The 21,017-nt window shown below is 40.7% G+C and overlaps 1 protein-coding gene across 1 annotated transcript; it reads left to right on the plus strand.

Annotated features, from left to right (window-relative positions):
* The first annotated feature begins 9,786 nt into the window (after window positions 1–9,786).
* On the plus strand, window positions 9,787–21,017 carry LOC135476346 (matrix metalloproteinase-19-like). Its single transcript, XM_064756345.1, has 11 exons — window positions 9,787–10,391; window positions 12,746–12,840; window positions 13,000–13,235; window positions 14,014–14,095; window positions 14,419–14,561; window positions 15,841–16,098; window positions 16,605–16,751; window positions 16,902–17,075; window positions 17,327–17,457; window positions 18,109–18,260; window positions 20,679–21,017. The coding sequence occupies exons 1-11, from the start codon at window positions 10,254–10,256 to the stop codon at window positions 20,776–20,778; spliced, it is 1,656 nt and encodes a 551-aa protein (XP_064612415.1). The 5' UTR covers window positions 9,787–10,253; the 3' UTR covers window positions 20,779–21,017.

Here is a 21,017-nt window from a genome sequence, read left to right on the forward strand (position 1 = left end):
CATTTACATAGGAAAAAAAAAAATAATAAAACGCCTTCTTAACTTTCTACATTCTGTTATATTCCAACTGCAGTTTTAAACTTCATGTTATTTTCAAGGTATTTTATTACATATATATATATATATATATATATATATATATATATATATATATATATATATCATATATATATATATATATACCTGTATATATATATATACACATATACCTCTATATATATATACACAGTACATACTGTACTGTAACCCTATATAGTTTATTGTGCTGTTAACCTTCGTCCTCATCATTTGAAAAAATAGTTCCTCATGTAAATGCTTATAGATTGTAATTGTGGCGCAATTTCAAGAATAAAAATTGTACAGAATAATCCACCATACAATTCATGATTGCTGAAAATCACGGAATATTTAAGGGGATTAAAACACGAAATATAGATCAATTGAAGAAATAAGATTTGTGGAGAATTTGATTTCAAGACGGCAAATTATCTTTTTTATACCCCAAATTCGTCTTTCGCGCAAGCACTCTATCAGTTTATAAAAGCACTAAAAACTGACAATATATTTCTACATACAGCCATCGATAATGGTATCACCACACGTGAATATCGATCAATGAAGATCTAATCAAATCTGGGTGATAAAATTTATGGTTGGATGCTACAGGGCAGAACATAAATCACAATAATTACTTTATATTTGAGTAAAAAATGAAACTCTTTAAGAAGGGATGTTTGTCTCTTACGAATTACGTAAATTCAACAGTTTCGCTCGAAGTTTCAGACTTACTCAAGCAGAGATTTATACAAGTTACATTTTAGGTGAATATTTTTATATTTCTTAATATCTTAATTCCACAACCAATTCCACAAGAGATTTTTAAACTGAAAATGTTGTAATTTTAATGTCAAAATTAAGGCTTTTAGGTGCATGTTGCGTTCCCCACTGTGATGATATTTCTTTTTTTTTTATTGTTAAAATGTTGAAGTTTGGTTTTCTAACATTGTACAACTTGTAAACTATCATTACGCAGTAAATTCAACAGTTGGCGCTCAAAGTTTCAGACTTAATCATGCAGAGATTTATTCTGAGATTTATTTAGGTCAATATTTTTAATAAATGTCTCCGCATTTCCTGTTTGGGCAAATTCCCACTGTGTCAAATTTGACATATCAGACATTATAGCATACCGGTACATGTCAATCCAAGTCGGTTACTGCCAGACCCATTTCCGAAATAATGGAACGTATGGTCCTGGAACGATTTGATGAGTAATATGCACTACAACACAGAAATGTGTGTGTGTTTTGTTTTTTTTTTTTGTTTTTTGTTTTTTGCGATTATCGTCATATCGTTGTTATTTGTATGACGAAAAATAAAAGAATATCAGATATGAAGCTTAGATTTAATGCTTACTACAATAGACGGTCGAGGATGTATAAGTACATTGGCTTGCATAAATTTACGACCAAACAGACCACAACATAAAAGTAAGACATCTCCAAAGGCCTCCAGAAGCAGTTTTCCGCAAGGTTTTCCTGTAACAGTTGTGTACGGCCTCAATTTGCACGATCACGTGATCATTCAAGATTTCCTTCTCAACCCCAGAACTCACGACGGACATTTCCAACAACTTCCGGAAAAAGTAAAAATATCCCCTGGTTTGTCTGTTCATTCTTATTTCTGGGTCGTGCAGTCAAAACTGACGCTCATTAGATGGCGGAAGTTTAAGTTGTGAAAAGTATAGCCACGAACCAAAGTAAAGTACTGAAAAAATTGCCTCGTTCAAAATTGGTAACATATGTTCTGTAGACTGAACAACAAGAAATCCAGTAATCCTGTACCACACCAACATGCAAGCTTAACATATATTTTTTCAAAGCGGTAATAATTTGATTTTGATGTACCGTTCACACGACGTACTTCAAACACACAATACACAGGCAAATCACAGGGTGAAGTAAGCTGAACCATAATTAGTGGTGTCTTGTCATCGAATAAAGGTGAAAATATGACACCGTGATATATTCATTGTTGTTTTATTTTTATCAGGTTTTCTTTTTTTGTTAACTGTTTTTGACAACGCTTAAATCTTATCATTTATACGATCTGTGTGGCTGCATAATAACACACAAAGTTGTGATTCTGAAGTGAAGTGAAGTGCTGGAGACCATTTATGAAGGGGTACGTATTTGTAGACATTATATATTCGACAATCCTACTTGGTGTCAGTTAAACTGGGGTAAGTACCTGAAGAGGAGCTGTCGATTGTGTCTGATCGAATTCTACTGTTCCCACAGGATGCAGGACAAGTAGGGGATCCCGTGTGTGGCTGACGTTCTGAACTTCGGATGAACTTGACACGTGATAAACCAAGATGCAGGCTTAAAATGGACAACAAAAATACTGTGCACGCCTGATGATGAGTCCACGGGTCGTAAAAGAACGAGTAATACTTATCCGCAGAGAGAATCCTATTTATACATTTTCCAAAAAGGATTATGGTTCTACATGGCCAAAATGTCATTACAAGGAATACACATTCTGTAAACGTTTGGAGAATAAGACCTGAATTTGTCTTTGATAACTGTTGTGAGCAAATATGTATTATGTTATAATATTCAATACCAGCGATGTCTAATAAATTGCTATTAACACCACTGCATTTTCCCTTAGCCAGTTCTGCCTAACCTTTGGTGCTTGGGATGAAGGCGGGAGGGGGGTGGGGTGGTGGGAGGGGACGGAGGTGGTTGCTGTCGCTACTATATAAGCATTTACATGAACAGTTGGAGTAAATCCCGCACTGAAGTAAACTTACAAGAGGCCGTATTTCACCGGTTACGTGACCATTTGCCAACTATCACGCTGTCGTCGCTGCTCTGGTCGCACTTGCTATGCTGTACGGCTATCACGCTGTCGTTGCTGCTCTGGTCGCACTTGCTATGCTGTGCGGCTATCACGCTGTCGTCACTGCTCTGATCGTACTCGCTGTGCTGTACGGCTATCACGCTTTCGTCGCTGCTCTGGTCGTTCTCTCTATGCTGCATGGCTATCACGCTTTCGTCGTTGCTCTGATCGTACTCCCTGTGCTGCACGGCTATCACGCTGTTGTCGCTGCTATGGTCGTACTCTCAATGTTGTACTGTTATCACACTGTCGTCGCTGCTATGGTCGTACTCTCTATGCTGTACGGTTATCACGCTTTCGTCGCTGCTCTGGTCGTGCTCGCTATGCTATACGGCTATCACCTTGTCGTCGCTGCTCTGGTCGTACTCTCTATGCTGTATGGCTATCACGCTTTCGTCACTGCTCTGGTCGTACTCTCTATGCTGTACAATTATGACGCTGTCGTCGCTGCTCTGGTCGTACTCTCTATGCTGTACAATTATGACGCTGTCGTCGCTGCTCTGATCGTACTCTCTATGCTGTACGGTTATCACGCTGTCGTCGCTGCTCTGGTCATACTCGCTATGCTGTACGGCTATCACCCTGTCGTCGCTGCTCTGGTCATACTCTCTATGCTGTACGGCTATCACCCTGTCGTCGCTGCTCTGGTCATACTCTCTATGCTGTACGGCTATCACCCTGTCGTCGCTGCTCTGGTCATACTCTCTATGCTGTACGGCTATCACCCTGTCGTCGCTGCTCTGGTCATACTCTCTATGCTGTACGGCTATCACCCTGTCGTCGCTGCTCTGGTCATACTCTCTATGCTGTACGGCTATCACCCTGTCGTCGCTGCTCTGGTCATACTCTCTATGCTGTACGGCTATCATGCTTTCGTCGAAGCTCTGGTCGTACACGCTATGCTGTAGTATTTTGTATCATCAGGGATTCAGCAATATTTATTATGCCAGAAGGACTAGTGCAAATCGTACTTTCTCAAGCATCACATTTATTGGTAATAAATTTTACTTTTTCATTTCATTATTATTCGAAATAATTCCATGGGCGTTCTGAGTCAACTACGGGTAGACCAATTTCAGATCTGCTCGTGGAAACAGACATTCGCATACCAATAGGCAACCACAATGGACGTTCTGAGTGAGTGAGTGCTTGGGGTTTAACGTCGTACTCAACAATTTTTCAGTCATATGACGACGAAGGAATCGTAAGGGTGCATGCACGTGTAATGTGCCTCCTTGTTGCAGGACGGATTTCCACCGCTCTTTTATTTAGTGCTGCTTCACTGAGACGACTTACCGAAGGCAAGTAAGCCGCCCCGCCCGAGCCATTATACTGTTGCACTATCCCCTTCATGCTGAGCGCCAAGCGAGGAAGTTACAACTTCCTCTTTTAAAGTCTTAGGTGTGACTCGATCAAGGATTGATCCTGGATCTACCGGTCCCGACGCTCTACCAACTGTGCTATCCGGGCCGCTTGGACGTTCTGTGTCAACATAAGGTAGACCAATCTCCAGATCCACGTGTCGAAACAGACATTCGTATACCAATAGACAACCATTATGGACGTTCTGAATTAAAAACAGGTAGACCAATCTCCAGATCTGCGTGTCGAAACAGACATTCGCATACCAATAAACAACCATAATGGACGTTCTGAGTCAACGACAGGTAGACCAATCTCCAGATCGGCGGCTCGAAACAGACATTCGCATACCACTAGACAACCATAAAGGACGTTATGGGTCAACAATGACAAGAACAATTTCCAGAGCTACCCAGATAGCAAATAGACAAAAAATTTCAAAAGGCATAATCAGTATATTGCCATGGAAACAATAATCGTTGCCATGGAGCTCTGGTCACATATATATTTTTCACGTGTAGGCCGACAATGATGGTCACTTTTATCGCTGGAGGAAACCGCAGTGCTCGGGGTAAACTACCGACCATTGCCGAGCAAATGGTTAACTTCTCCCAAGCACAATTATCCATACGATGTTGGTGGCAGAGAAGTGGTCTTCAGCCACCAGTACTAGTGTCAGGACTGGAGTATGATCGCCCTGTTACAAGGAGATACTGTTGTGAGATGATATTGTCATGAAAAATTCTTTCCACAACCAAAAGGCCTATGAGGAAGGGGCGATAATTGATTTAGTTTCAAGGCAGAAGGACGAAAGAGTAGCCTCTCTTGTTTTTGTGCATATGGTCAGAGCCGAGAGTCAGTTCCATCATTAACGACAAACGAAAAGATGTTCCAAGCCTATAAGAACGTCGATAACATTCATTCCTCAAGCACAGTGCGTGAACAAATGTATATTCAAATTCTAATATAAAATCTTCACACGTAACCGCTGTAATACGGCCTCTTTTACTGTTCGAGTAAATGCTTAAATATACAAGCAAGTTACACACCTTCTAGCACCATGGCTTAAGCAGAATTATTCAGAATTAGGAAAAGCAGTGATGTCAGCTGCAAGTATGCGGTATTATCATCCCGTTAAGGTTGAGGACGTTACTCAGAATGCGGTATTATCATCCCGTTAAGGTTCAGGACGTTACGTAGAATGCGGTATTATCATCCCGTTAAGGTTGAGGACGTTACTCAGAATGCGGTATTATCATCCCGTTAAGGTTGAGGACGTTGACAACACAACCAGCCAGCAGTTTTATACCCACTAATATTGATCACATACAAATATTACATATATCGAATACTGTTCGATTTATCGTAAGATCAGTGAAATAGTCTTTTCCACACTGGAAATCCACACTGTGGCCAAAATATAAAAAAATTATATTTGGAACAACTGAAAGCGATGTTTAAACTCAAGATAAACACAGTTTGGAAATCAATATTAATGGTGACAACGGAATTTTGTTTCAGCTACAGAATATTTGTTTATTTCTAAAGTATAATAACTTTATACCAAAGTTTATCACTTCAATTATGCCTACATCAAATCAATATCCATAGTATCAGGTTTTCTGTACATTTTTTATTAAATTTGACGCGAAAAAACGAAAGTACACGATACTGAAATGCGTTCTTTCGTTGATGATTGAGTCCGTGTACCCTTATCACATATACAAGTCCACATTATCTGTATTATACAAATTTCCATGATAATTACCGACATGCAATGTGTGTCTTTCTGCTTATCGCACAACACCGAGACACACCCAGTAAGCCTAATGAAACATTAAGGCTTCGGAAAACTGACCAGAATTATTATCTCGCTAACTTAAAAGTAGAGGGTGAATCCGGAATATTTCCCATGGTTATGTTGGACGTGGAACGTGATTTATGACCCGTGTTGTAACTTATTATTTCCGGGGGAGAGGGCTATTGGATAAATGATGTGTACTGAATGACTACTTTACCGGGATGTTTAACAACATCACACAGACACAGCACAAATAGCTGTTCCGTTATTACTACAGCTGTGTTATTAAATGATACATCTTATTTGTACAAAGACCAAACATTCATAGCGTCTTTCCAACACCACTGAAAACTGTCCACTGCTTCTTTTTGTACGAATCCGTCTTAATTTCATATGGTACTGTATATACTTTCTTAGCTGTTTGGTGGTATGTGTTTAAAATTGGTCTTGCGATTATTAGCCCGGTACCTTCATTTTGGTTGACGGCTGGTATACGAATGGCTGCTTTGACGCATAGACACACTAAGTACATAACATTCATTCGTGCACCAGTACCAACAGTTGCCGGTTGATACACGCAGTGATGTACCGACAGGTTCTGTACTTACTTATCTCGCGTTGTAGCATTTGTTAGATCTGTGTGTTGTGGGACGATGTCAATCTACATTACTGGTAATAACTTCAAAATTTCGTGTGTCAAGGATTTTTCATCAAATACCTTCACTAAATTTTACAGTACAGTTCTCTTGTAAGGAAATATGAACGGAGTGTACAGGCCTGTGGCTCAGGGGCAGTCTATTCATCGTATTGAATAAAGCTCTCCACGTTGGATATACGGACAGTTGCAATCAAAGCGTAACTGGTACATGTACTGTGATTGTTGGCAGCTCATAAACTACCGTGGTATGCGATCTAGATACTTCAAATGTTCGCCGAGAACATTTCTTTCGTCTTTCCATCATCACTGAAAACTACTGATTCCATCTTTTGTAAGACTGCGTCCTAATTTCTCATTTTATATACTTTTAGTTCTTTGAAGGTTTGCGTGGAAAATCGTGTTGGAAACTGGTCTCCATTATGGACTCGGAACGTCCATTTTTGTTAACACCTGGTATAAGAATGTCTGTTTTTACGCCTAAGTTTTGAAGAAAGTACATTAGGAGTCATATAAAATTGAGGCGTCAGCAGTTTTCAATGGTTCGAGAGGGGCCTCCGTGGCTCAGTCGGTTAAAGCGCTAGCGCAACGTAATGGCCCAGGAGTCTCTCACCAATGCGGTCGCTGTGAGTTCAAGTCCAGCTCATGCTGGCTTCCTCTCCGGCCCTAAGTGGGAAGGTCTGCCAGCAACCTGCGGATGGTCGTGGGTTTTCCCCAGGCTCTGCCCGGATTCCACCCACCATAATGCTGGCCGCCGTGGTATAAGTGAAATATTCTTGAGTACGGCGTAAAACACCAATCAAATAAATAAATAAATAAATAACAATGATTCGAGAAAGACGCAAGGACTTAGTATCCAAGTCGTATATCATAGATGCTTGATCGTGAATCAAACAAAAATATGTATGTCAGGTCCGATTTGATTGGTTGGTGTTTGAGATATTGGCACGTGCCAGTCTGCTAATGGAACTGATTCACACCACAATCATATGGGCGTCTAAGGAATATCCATATATTATTTCAGATTATCCTGTAAATAGAATTAAAAAAGCAACAACAATAAAATCTTCCGGGGGACACAACAAACCATGCAACTACCTGGACGGTTCTGGTCCTGCAATTTTATTTGTTGTGCTCTGATTGTAACTGTTCTTTATTCACACAGCTCCTATCTCTACGATTGGACATGCGCGACAGCAAGTGGTATCTTGTGACCACGGAATTCGCGGAAACTTATTCCTCAGTGCAAGACCAACTGATTTATTTTTACACGACCCTGTTTTCATAGAATGTTATACTCATTTGGTCGTGAAATGTCCCTTTAAACACCGGAGAACGATCTTTCTGATAACAAATCATGTAGGAATGTGCCGTGTTTAGTATATTATTATTTACAACTTTGCATAGCGGACTTATACATTGGTGAATCCTAACCATAGGAAAACCGGGAGGTAATATTTCCAGGTATATTGGTTATTATTACGTGAAGTGTTGACCTAAATGTTGTCTGTAGCACTGGCTCAGGTAGGCATACGGATGATACCTGCTTGGCATACGGATGATACCTGCTTGGCATACGGATGATACCTGCTTGGCATGCGGATGATACCTGCTTGGCATACGGATGCTACCTGCTTGGCATGCGGATGATACCTGCTTGACATACGGATGATACCTGCTTGGCATACGGATGCTACCTGCTTGGCATACGGATGATATCTGTATGGCTTACTAATTTATTTGATAGGTGCTTAACTATTCTCAAGAATTTTTCACATGTACACTACTCTTGTTCACATGTACACTACTCTTGTTCACATGTACACTACTCTTGTTCACATGTACACTACTCTTGTTCACATGTACACTACTCTTGTTCACATGTACACTACTCTTGTTAACTTGTACACTACTCTTGTTCACATGCACACTACTCTTGTTCACATGTACACTACTATTGTTCACATGCACACTACTCTTGTTCACATGTACACTACTCTTGTTAACTTGTACACTACTCTTGTTCACATGTACACTACTCTTGTTCACATGTACACTACTCTTGTTCACATGCACACTACTCTTGTTCACATGTACCCTACTCTTGTTCACATGCACACTACTCTTGTTCACATGTACACTACTCTTGTTCGCTTGTACACTATTCTTGTTTACTTGTACACTACTCTTGTTCACATGTACCCTACTCTTGTTCACATGCACACTACTCTTGTTCACTTGTACCCTATTCATGTTCACATGTACCCTACTCTTGTTCACATGCACACTACTCTTGTTCACATGTACACTACTCTTGTTCACATGTACACTACTTTTGTTCACATGTACCCTACTCTTGTTCACATGTACACTACTCTTGTTCACATGCACACTACTCTTGTTCACATGTACACTACTCTTGTTCACTTGTACACTACTCTTGTTCACATGTACACTACTCTTGTTCACATGTACCCTACTCTTGTTCACATGCACACTACTCTTGTTCACATGTACCCTACTCTTGTTCACATGTGCACTACTCCTGTTCATAGCATGTCGAACAGAGGATTATTTGTATCTCAGAGTCAGGAAATATATTAAGCTATAAACTCCACACAACCTGCAGTTGTTTGTCCACACATACCGTGATGACATCATCCCATTTTCGTCCGGATTTCCGTGTGTTTCCGTTACAACTCGGTTGTGAACGGTCTGCTGTATTGTAACGTGTAATAATCATCCACTGTTTTAATTATCAAATTCCCGGCCATTGATGTCAAACTTGGGTCAGAAATAACGACTTATTTGTCAAAGGCCACTAACTGCAGAAACAGTAATCACAGTGTTGATGACCTCCGTCCGAAAACACCCCAAACTGCCCACGTGAATGACAACAATCCAGCGTTGATAGGGCGTTATCTCCGATTACAAACGCCTTGTCAACAACTGTCCCGAAAGTCGTTAATAATGAATGGTGGGGGTGGGGAGCAGTTTATATCTCTGATGTATACTTCCACCAGAGATAAAAAGGGTAGTGGTTTGATCCCTTTTGTCAATATTATGGTCAACTTCTCCGGAGCTAAGCTCGGACACATTGCCTAGTATACGAGAAGATCACCTGCAGAACACACTGTGGCTTTCTCCAAACTTACCACAGCACGCATAAAGGTAGAGACGATAGACCTGCATTGGAAACAAATTTGCCGGCGGTGTAGGGTATAAGAACGAATACTTTATGTAAACGATAAAATGACGAACCGGAAATACTCGTAGGACTATATTTCTACATAAATGGATTGACTATAAAATATTTTTAGAGATACCATTTCATCGACGATCTGAGAGACAACGTCAATTTGATACACTGCGCATTACTAAGTTGACGGCACTCGAAAACAAATCACCATTTGATGCGACGCGGAGACGAAGTGGTTCTACCTCGCATGAGAACAACACAGTTTTAAGGCCTACCTTGTTTTATGGAATAGCCCGTGAATTCTTTTCTGATTTTTTTGAGACCTGAACATGTGGAGAATATGTACAGTCGTTTGGAGCTATTTTTGTTGGGGCGTCGTTGTTGTTTTGTTGACACCGAGTGTTGGTGGGACGTCAGGGAATGGAGACGTCAGTGTAGCGGAGAGAGCGACGGCTGGGGACCCTGATGTGAGTAAACACAAAAATACAACTAGAATTGCATATTAGACGTAAACCTAGAACTTTTCAAGTGTCACATTTTCCTTGTTTCTCATTCATTCATCCACCATATACTGAACCACTTATGGATTTTTTCGAAGTTTAATTAAATTTGTGTGCAAAAAACAAAACTGTTGGCCTCAAAAGTATCATTTTAAGGCCTTTGTGTGCTTCAGAAAGTGCACCCTTGTACACAATCACACTGAGCTATGACTGCGATTATAAAGCCGCCTATAATGCGCGAATACCGCATTACTTGATGAATTTGTAATATTCTTAAAACGTTGAAAATCAAATTTTCCTCTTTTCATGGATCGACAAGATATTGATGAAATATTGTCGATGTGACGTTAACTGGTGGAAAATCATTCAATATTCATTGAAACAAATACACAAAATCTATGAAAATCTTTTCACGTAATGGCTATGTACTTACGATACATTTGACGCACGCTTTATTTTGTAGCCCAATGTAGCTGTTTAAATGCCCAAATTTATAAACTGTAGACAAATACAATAGTACGACATTAATAAATACATACATTACAACATTAGGCAGAGGAGAGGAAGGCATTCAAGGAATACCAATGGAGGTCACATGATCGTATGTCTCCACATTTTGACAAATCTACGTCTTTAAATCAAGTTAGATTTTATCTGGACCGTGAAATAACCTTTGAACCTAACTGATGTCCTTAATAACGCAAATATTTCTAAGTACGGAGTTAATAACAAGCCCATTAAATAAATAAATACACACCACGTAAGCTTTATACGGCAATCCGATTGCTTAAAAGGTTGCAAATCCCTAACACTATGGCTTCAACAAAATTAGGTAAAAACAGTGTTGTCAATTGCAATTTATTAGACGTCATTCGTCTAGAGTTACACAAAATGTCCCATAACAAGCTATACCTAGAGCTGTTGTAAGAAACTGGGCTGAATTGGCACAAATAGTTCTCGTGTTGTCTGATATCATTCGCCATCTTTGTTGGACAGGGTGGGTTGGGTCGGGGGTAGAGGTTGTATTTAATATTGTTTCACTTTTGTCGAAACAGTATGTTTTTTCGTAAACGCTCAAAACCCGTGGTCGTCCGTGGTCGGTATTGCTCCTTATATAGGTCCTCACTATTATGATTTGCCCTCTGCCAAAGTCTTTAACCGTGTAGGATATACTAGTCAGTCTAGGCACCAAACCAGACATTCGTATATCAGTCGTCAACCAAAATAGACGTTTGAAGTCAATAATTGCCAAGCCATTTACTTCGTGTTAAACAACGTTCAACACAAACAATTAGAAAATTAAGAAAAAATGAAGACGGATGCATACAAAAGAGGCGCTCAACAGTTTTCAGTGATGTCAGAAAGACGCACGGTATGTTCTAAGTGAATGGATGAAATCAGTATCGGTCTACACCATGCTAGTTTTCCTCGACATCCGTGTAAGTTGTCGCGGTTGCTCTTTGGTTGGAACGGTTCGCATATTCCATGTGGCGATCGCATTCATCACGTTATGTATACGTACCCTAGATCCGGGTTAAGCGGAATTAGACGTGCACAATTAGAAGCAGAAATCTTGAATGCTCCGCCCATATTTACTTACAAGAGAATTATTCTCAGGAACTAACGCATGCTACCAGGCGACATATGTATACACGTCATATGCATGATGTCTAGGTGTATTGCTATCCAAGCAAGAATAATTTACCATGTCAAAATTGAAACTATCTTTCTTGTCGTGAAGTTGTCTTGACTTAAAACGGTTTGGTACAAATGCAAGTCAAAGCAAGATGTATCATCTGGAAAATCTGTTTCCTTTAAATCGCAACACTGAAAACCCGTATATTAGTTCTGTACATAAACCACATGTCAAGTTTAATTTATGTATTTAATGTTTAATGTGTTTGATGTATTTAATGTGGTTAATGCAGTGCTCGAAGATTTTTCATTTTATATGCATCAGTAGTCAGGTTTATATCTGGGTCAAACTGTGGAGGCTGAACAAAACTGTGGAGGCTGAACAAAATCTGATCGAATTCGTCTTCTTGTCCCATTCGAGTGATCAAACAATAGTTGGGGTGATAAAGTGACTGGGCGACGAAGCCATTGAGCTGGTTAAGCAATGGGGGACGGATGAGTTGAAGGATTGATTGTTGACATTAGGGGTTGGGACGATGGACAGATGTTTCTTTGAGTCTTGGTTGAAAGGAAAGAGCATTTGCATTTTCTTTTGAAATGCGAAGTGGTCATCATCATTGCATCGCCATGTCGCAACGTATTCTGTGCATTTCGCCAATCTTTACTCAACTTTCTTTCGTTTAAAGGCATATTTGGAGAAGTTTGGTTATTTGGCGGTTCCGCCAGGAGGCACTCCTGGAAATGTACAGCGTAGTCCGGAGAGTCGACGCCACGCCATCAGGTAAATCGCATTCACAATCACACATTTAGGCGATAATGAGAGAAATGGTTATATTTATTTTATTACGGCAGTGGAGGTGATCTCCCAGTAAAACACAATGAAATTATTTATTGTTTTGTGAGAATGTGTAATGTGAAATTAGTTTTTTTCATTCAAAAGGGAATTCCAAAGGTTCAACGGTCTGTCTGTAACAGGGAATCTAGACAGACAAACTCTGGCGAAAATGAGGCAGCCTCGATGTGGATTTCCCGACGTGATTCGGCCAGAGGGTGGAAGCACTTTCGGGACGTCAACCAATGGCAGAAACCGTAATAGGAGCCGAAACCGAAACCGAAACCGCAGTCGCCCTAGAAACAGAGCCGAGGAATTGACGGCACAGTCCTTTTATGTCCCAGGTATAAACTGAGAGTGAGACGGAATACATATATACAGTGCAACAAAAGCAAGTTCCCCCTAAGACTTTGTTTGATATCTTCCTTGATGTATATACCAGATCGCAATGAAATTTTGCACACACCATCCCAGTAATCCGGCGGACGTGGTATATCAAGGATTAACGTGCAGGTGCAGTTGTGGGCTAATGGGCATGCGCAACCTGAAAATCGATCGATTTTGTAAATTTCATAAAAGGAGTACATTGTACATTGCACATTGCACATTGTACATCCAGAAAATCTAAACTCTATGGAAAATGAAACAAAATAATTTACCAAGATTTGTAAAATCACCTGAATTTGTAAACAAAATAAGCATGTCCTGGAGTATGCAAAAGGTTTATTAAATGTAATTGTAAAACACCTACCCGAATATTTACACAGGCAAATCTAACAGGATTTGTTGAAAGTTATCTGAAAATGTAAAACCATCTAAGTGGTTCCATACGGGAATAAGAAGATTATTAGCATCTTCTCAATACATATACAGCCTTTTTTCGTCAGACAAGCACAACAGCAAGCAGAAACATTTACTACACGACAGTCCAAAAGTCGACCCAGGAGATTTAACCTACGAGGAAATGGAAATGTGAAATTTTGTTTTATGAAACAGGACAGGACAAGAACTAAGACAGACAGATAAAATTACCATGGTTTCATATATTACCTATGTCGGTTGGCAGACACGCAAAATTTAAAACCTGTGTATAATATGATATAAAATCCGCCATATTTGTAGGTCACAAATGGAAAAAGACCCAAATAACGTGGCGACCAATCGGATACTCTCGCACAAGTCGTCTCAGCCAATCACAACAGTGGTAAGTTCTTCAGGGAAAGATTTTTACGCATATTTAAGCTTTACATTTTAGTTTCTCGGCGTAATTTATATTTTTACAAACTGCATGCCCATGCCTAGCTGTGCACGTGACACTCATAAGCAAAACATCTTTAGTTAAACAACAATTGGTGAAGTATTATGGTGAACTGGAAGAGTTTTACCTTTGTTTTGGTCATAATTACTGAATGACAGTGTGGTTCTGTGATAAAAAAAAAAGTGGTAAAACAACGAAATAAAAGTCATACAGTCACTTGTTACCCAGGATGACCTCTATTATGACCTTTGAACGCCTCCTTTCCACAGGTGGTCATTCAAACGCGCCTTTGACAAGTGGGCGGAGCAGACACCTCTGACGTTCTCTGACGTCAGCGGGACAGCTGACATCATGATCAAGTTTGTAAGGTCAGACCATGGCGACGGTCGTGGGAATGCCTTTGACGGCAGAGGTGAGAATTCCGCGTGTTTGTTTTATACATGGCTTAAGGTCTCAACCAGACCTCATAGGGCCTTGGCTCAACCAGGATGTTGCAACGTTAAATCTCAGCTCAGCTCGACAAAGTCAAACTGTTAGCCGGATATCCCTGGTTAATTAACTTAGTAGAGACTGACCAGAAAGGCGTTTTTACGAAACGTTCAACATTAACCTGATGTTTGCCTGAACTTCCCGCTATAGCCATTCACAAGCCTCTTGAACACTTTCACCAACACGTGACAAGAATCTTCAATTTGATTTTTTTATTTATTTGGTGTTTTACGCCTTACTCAAGAATATTTCACTTATACGACGGCGGACAGCATTATGGTGGGAGGAAACCGGGAAGAGCCCGGTGGAAACCCACGACCATCCGCGGGTTGCTGCCAGACATTCCCATTTACGACCGGAGAGGAAGCCAGCTTGAGCTAGACTTGAACTCATAGCGGTCGCATTGGGGAGAGGCTTCTGGGTCATTACGCTGCGCTAGCGCGCTAACCAACTGAGCCACGGAGACCCCCAAGAATCCTCAAAGCCCGTTGTTTTATATACCACCAGCAAAGAAATGTCGATGTCAGAGCTCAAGACAAGGCTAAAATTCCCCTAAGCATACTCTTGTTCTTATGTCTTTGTCCTGAGCGTAGACTGTCTTTTTATTCCCGGTCATCACACAAAACTTCCGGTTGGACATCGAGGCCCACTTGCTCTGACTTTTAATAAATTGCAGTTAACACCGTTGCATTCTTTTTACCTAACTGTACATAAGCCATGGCCGTACTTCACCGTTTACCTATCACCATTTGCCAGCAATCACACTGTCGTTGCTGCTCCAGTTTTGATAACTGGCAAATGGTCAAATGAAACCAATGAAATACGGCCTCTTATAACTTTACCTCAGATCGAGTTTTATTCTGACTGTTCATGTAAATGCTTACAAGAAAGTCTCAATTTACATTCCCCTCGAACTCATTGCATAAGATACGGAAACTAGTGTACAATAAGGTCAACAAAGCTCTCACACCATGACTTTCTTTTAAAGAAAGGACTAACACAACTTTGATCAGGCTGAATCTTTATTCTCATATCAAACCTAAGCCCTACTAAGTGACATCCCATTTTCATTAATAGAAGAGAGAATAAATATTTCATTTTCTCCACTTTACTGGCTACTAGGGTAGTTTTACCCACATAGGCCCCAGTTCATGTTTAGAATAAATTAACTACTCCTACTGTCTTTCCTGTTTCCCTCTAAGGTGGTACTTTGGCACATGCGTTCTTCCCCGGCACTAGTGCCATTTCCGGTGACACTCACTTTGACGATGACGAGCAATGGACGCTGAACACCGAGGATGGTACAAACCTGGAGATCGTGGCTGCTCATGAGTTCGGTCATGCCCTTGGGCTGGGCCACTCTAACGTCGCCCAGGCCCTGATGGCGCCTTACTACCAGGGGTATGACCCCAACTTTAAACTCCATAAAGACGACATCCAAGCCATACAGCACCTCTACGGTGAGTCTGCAGGGTTCGTACCCATTTTCATTTCTGCAATGGTTCCTACTTTATCATCTGTTCGCAAAGTATACGCAAACCTGAGTCGTCAACATCTAAATGAAAAAATCCAATTGGATGTATAGGGCTTACGTGATGATACTATAAGGTGGAAAAGCTTTTGAAGATCACAATTGTATTATTATCTTATAGTAATATATGCTCAGTTGGTCAGCGCGCTAGCGCAGCATAATGACCCAGGAGTCTCTCACCAATGCGGTCGCTGTGAGTTCAAGTCCAGTTCATGCTAGCTTCCTCTCCGGTCGTATGTGGGAAGGTCTGCCAGAAACCTGCGGATGGTCGTGGGTTTTCCCCAAGCTCTGCCAGGTTTCCTCCCACCACAATGCTGGTCGCCGTCGTATAAGTGAGAAGAGCGTAAAACACCAATCAAATAAATAAATAAATAGAGTAATATATAGTTATAAATGTATTAATAGATATAGATTATGATGATTATCTTCTTTCAGGAGGTCCAGGTCGGCCGCGAACAACTCCCAGGCCAAGGGTGACGTCACGACCACGTGTGACGTTACGGCCGCGCGTCACACGACGCCCAACACGTCGCCCCTCTTCCGGTCGATTCTGTAATCTCAAATTTGACGCCGTCATCAAAGGTTAGAAGTTTATCCTGATTTAAAAAGTATTTGTAAACTAATTAATTGAAATGACAGCGTGTAAAGGAAACACCTGCAATTTCCGATCACAACAACCACCACAAAGTAACGTCAAGGAAATGAAAAACTATGAACATTTATTTCCAACAGCACATGACGGAAGCACGTACGCCTTCCGATCACATGACATCTACAAACTAACGTCCACAGGCGGAGTTAGCCGAGGATTCCCGAAGAGGGCGAACACCGTGTTTCAGAGTGCACCAATCAACATCGATGCAGCGGCGTACTCGCCGTGGTCCAGAAAGACTTATATGTTTAAAGGTGAGCTTTCGGTACCACATTTAAATGGTTTCAGTTTTTCATATAACAGATGAAGGCCTACATCATGTTAACAGTATTTAATTAAACTCAGATTGAGAGTAGTCAGATCTCTCCAACATGGGGAAAGCTGCCTGCGTATATCTTGTATTTTTGCAAGTTGGAAGGTGGTGGGACTTGTGGAAGTTTATTGGTTCCCATTCAAACCATGATTCTTCACAGACGTCTGAATTTTGTCCTGTTCTATGTTGTAGGAAGCCGGTTGTGGAAGTATACTGGTTTCCGGTTAGACTCCGATTACCCGAAGGACATCCGGGCTACTAACTTCCCAACACGTCCCAAGGCGGCGCTTGTTTGGCGAGATGGACGAGTCTATTTATTCCGGGTGGGTACGCGTATATCGATGGTGCTGGTTTCTATATAACCTATTCATAAAACCCAGACGCCAGATAAACCAAAACTGAATGTCACTCGGCTTCAGCATGGGGAAAATAACCAGAGCAGCGACAGTGGTGTGATAATTGGCAAATGGTCACACGTAAGCGGTGAAATATGGCCTCTTGTTTTGCTCAGTTAGGGCTCTTTTGTAACTGCTCATATAAATGCTTAAGTACATGTAGTAGCAAGTTAAACAACCCCTTAGCCCCATATCTTCAGCAGAATTAGGTGAAAACGGCAGTGATGATAATTTATTACACATCACTGGTCTATTCAACTCCATTTAATACACAGTAACATGAAAACAATGCAAATCAACCTGACAAGGGGGCTCTCAGCCCACAAGCAGGAATTAAGGGTTTCCCTAACTGAGGTAAATTGACAAGAGGCCAGATTTCACCGATTAAGTGTGACCATTTGCCAACTACCACAATGTCGTCGATGCGCTAGTTTTACTCTATATGTTGTAGTCCTTTTATATCGGGGAAACGCAGAAAATCCCACGTACGTCTTAACATTTTAGTAATGTTCTAACTACTTAGATTAAATCAGTTTATGCAAACTCATCCATACCCTCCATCTGACGCAATGTTTACAGGGACGTCAGTTCTGGGTGTTTGACGAGTACCGGAACAGCATACCCCAGGGCTATCCTCTAGACACGAGGAGGTACTGGAGAGGGATCCCCAACAATGTGGAGGCCGCTGTCAGGTGGAATGATGGATACACCTATTTCTTCAAGGGCTCAAAGTAAGACTTAATAACAAGGAACTCTTTTTGGCGTTAAAGGTACAAACGGTTCTACTGTATCACATGACAGATCACATGATACAGAAGGAACTGTTTTTGGCGATAAAACAGTTCGAGCTTTATATTTATGGACAAGGGGTTGCTAAGTTACCTTTAGGTCAAGAGAGGCTTATATTTCATGAAAAGGGGCTTGTTGTGTACTTCTAGGTTAAGAGAGGCTTATATTTCATGGAAAGAGGCTTGCTGTGTACTGGGTGAAGAGAGGCTTATATTTCATGTAAAAGGGATTGCTGTGTACTTCTAGGTTAAGAGAGGCTTAGATTTTATGAAAAAGGGACTGCTGTGTACTTCTAGATTAAGAGAGGCTTATATTTCATGAAAAAGGCGTTGCTATGTACTTCTAGGTTAAGACAGCCCTGTATTTCTCGAGCAAGGGATTTGTGTTTCTCTGGGTGAAGAGATCCTTGTATTTCATAGACCTGGAAACACTGTGAATCTCTAGGTCAAGACACCCTTGTACTTATTCCACAAGGAAACCTCGTGTATCTTCAGGATGAAAAGACGTTGTAAAATCACATTTTTTTTTACCTAATTCTGCTTAAGCCATGGTGCTACTCTATGCTGTGCGTTTTTAATTATATTGTATTCCAGCATAAACCAGGACGGCCGGAGGACTAAACATCCCCGAGGCCTAGTCCCTTTACATTGTTTTAATGTGATTGTATGTTAAATGTGATGACAATACAGCATTTTGAGCAATTCTAGACCAGTGACGCCTAATGTATTGCAATTAACATCACTGCATTTTTTTACCCAATTCTGCTTAAGTCATGGTGCTGGTTGTGGGGGGGGGGGGGGGGGGGGGGGGCGTGTAAATTGCTAATTTTCATGCGTTTACATGAACAGTTAGAATAAAAGCCAGCTGTGGTAAATTGACTATATTTCACAGGCTTCGTGTGACCATTTACCTACTGTCACACTGTTGTCACTGCTCTGGATTTACTCTCTATGCTGTACGTCTTTAATTATATTCCTGCATAAACCAAGGTTGTTTTAATGTAATTGTATGTTAAATGTCATGACAATACAGCATTTTGAGTAATTCGAGATCAGTGATATCTAATGTATTGCTATTAACATCACTGCGTTTTTGTTTAACCTAATTCTGCTTTAGCCACGGTGATAGATTGCGTGTAAATTGCTCATATTTATGCATGTACATGAACAGAATAAAACCGGGCTTTGCATTTCTTGGGCAAGGACACCTTGTGTGTCTCTGCATTAACGGCATTGCAGTTCTTGGGCAAGGACACCTTGTGTGTCTCTGTATTAACGGCATTGCATTTCTTGGGCAAGGACACCTTGTGTGTCTCTGCATTAACGGCATTGCAGTTCTTGGGCAAGGACACCTTGTGTGTCTCTGCATTAACGGCATTGCATTTCTTGGGCAAGGACACCTTGTGTGTCTCTGCATTAACGGCATTGCAGTTCTTGGGCAATAACACCTTGTGTGTCTCTGCATTCAGGGCTTTGCATTGCTTGGGCAATGACACCTTGTGTGTTTCTGCATTAAGGGCATTGCATTTGTTGGACAACGACACCTTGTGTGTGTCTACATTAACGGCTTTACATTTCTTGGGCAAAACACCTTGTGTGTCTCTGCATTAAGGGCTTAGCATTTCTTGGACAAGGACACCTTGAGTGTCTGCATTAACGGCTTTGCGTTTCTTGGGCAAGAACACCTTGTGTGTGTCTGCATGAAGGGCTTGGCATTTGTTGGACAAGGACACCTTGTGTCTCTGCATTAGGGGCTTTGCATTTTTTTGGACAAGGACACCTTGTGTGTCTCTGCATTAACGGCTTTGCCTTTCTTGGACAATATTTACGAGAATTATGTGTGCATCTACGACAGTGTAGCGCATGGTAATTTCTCTTTAAGTTTTTGACACAGAAATGTGGGTCTCTCAAAAAATATATTTAACATAATTATACAATACATAAGACAGGCAATAGAAAGAGTAAAACAGTGTGTTATCTGGCAGATGGTCACACGTCATCGGTGAAATACGGTCTCTTGTCAACGAACCTCAGTCAGCGTTTCAGTTTAACTGTTCATATAAATGTGTACTAAAAAATCTCAATTTTCTAATGTTTAAACAGTAGCCAATTACACGCCCTCTAACAACATGTCTTAAGCCGAACCAAGTGAAAGGAATGCAGTGATGCAAACTGCGGTTTATAAGACATCAGTGGCTTATCATTACTCCAAACGCGGTGTCATGAATAACACATGAATCACATCATTATAGATACATAATTTACACATGAAAAGCGTGTCGGCGTCATTCTATTAAATCTTCCTAGACATTGCCATTAAAAGCCTAATTTCTAATACCTTGTTTTCTTTTTTCCCCCCAGTTATTTCAAGTTTAGTGACTACTATCGCCGCAAGGTAGGAGGTTACCCAAAACCGAAGGCCGCTCCTTGGCTGGGGTGTGGATCGCGGACTCCCAAATAACCGTTACAAGCACAGCGACTTCTGTTTATGTAAGCCTATAATCAAAAAGTAGATACGTCTTTTCACGTTGATTATATTTTCTGTCCACAAAATGTGTTACGTAACTATGAAAATAGCATGAACACAGAACTTGCGTTTTAGCAAATACCATACTTAGCATTTTCAAAGTCAATATGTACGATTTCTAATGTATTTATGTCTGTAATTTTACGTTTTAGGAACTTCTTAGAAACAATAAA

This window comes from Liolophura sinensis, chromosome 10 (genome assembly GCF_032854445.1).
Source record: "Liolophura sinensis isolate JHLJ2023 chromosome 10, CUHK_Ljap_v2, whole genome shotgun sequence".
In the NCBI taxonomy this organism is placed as follows: Eukaryota; Metazoa; Mollusca; class Polyplacophora; order Chitonida; family Chitonidae; genus Liolophura; species Liolophura sinensis.

Coding starts and splice junctions, on each gene's coding strand:
- LOC135476346 (XM_064756345.1), top strand. CDS start 10,254: ATGTGGAGAATATGTACAGTCGTTTGGAGCTATTTTTGTTGGGGCGTC. Junction 14,096..14,418: donor CTCAGCCAATCACAACAGTG/GTAAGTTCTTCA, acceptor TCCTTTCCACAG/GTGGTCATTCAAACGCGCCT. Junction 17,076..17,326: donor AAAGACTTATATGTTTAAAG/GTGAGCTTTCGG, acceptor TCTATGTTGTAG/GAAGCCGGTTGTGGAAGTAT.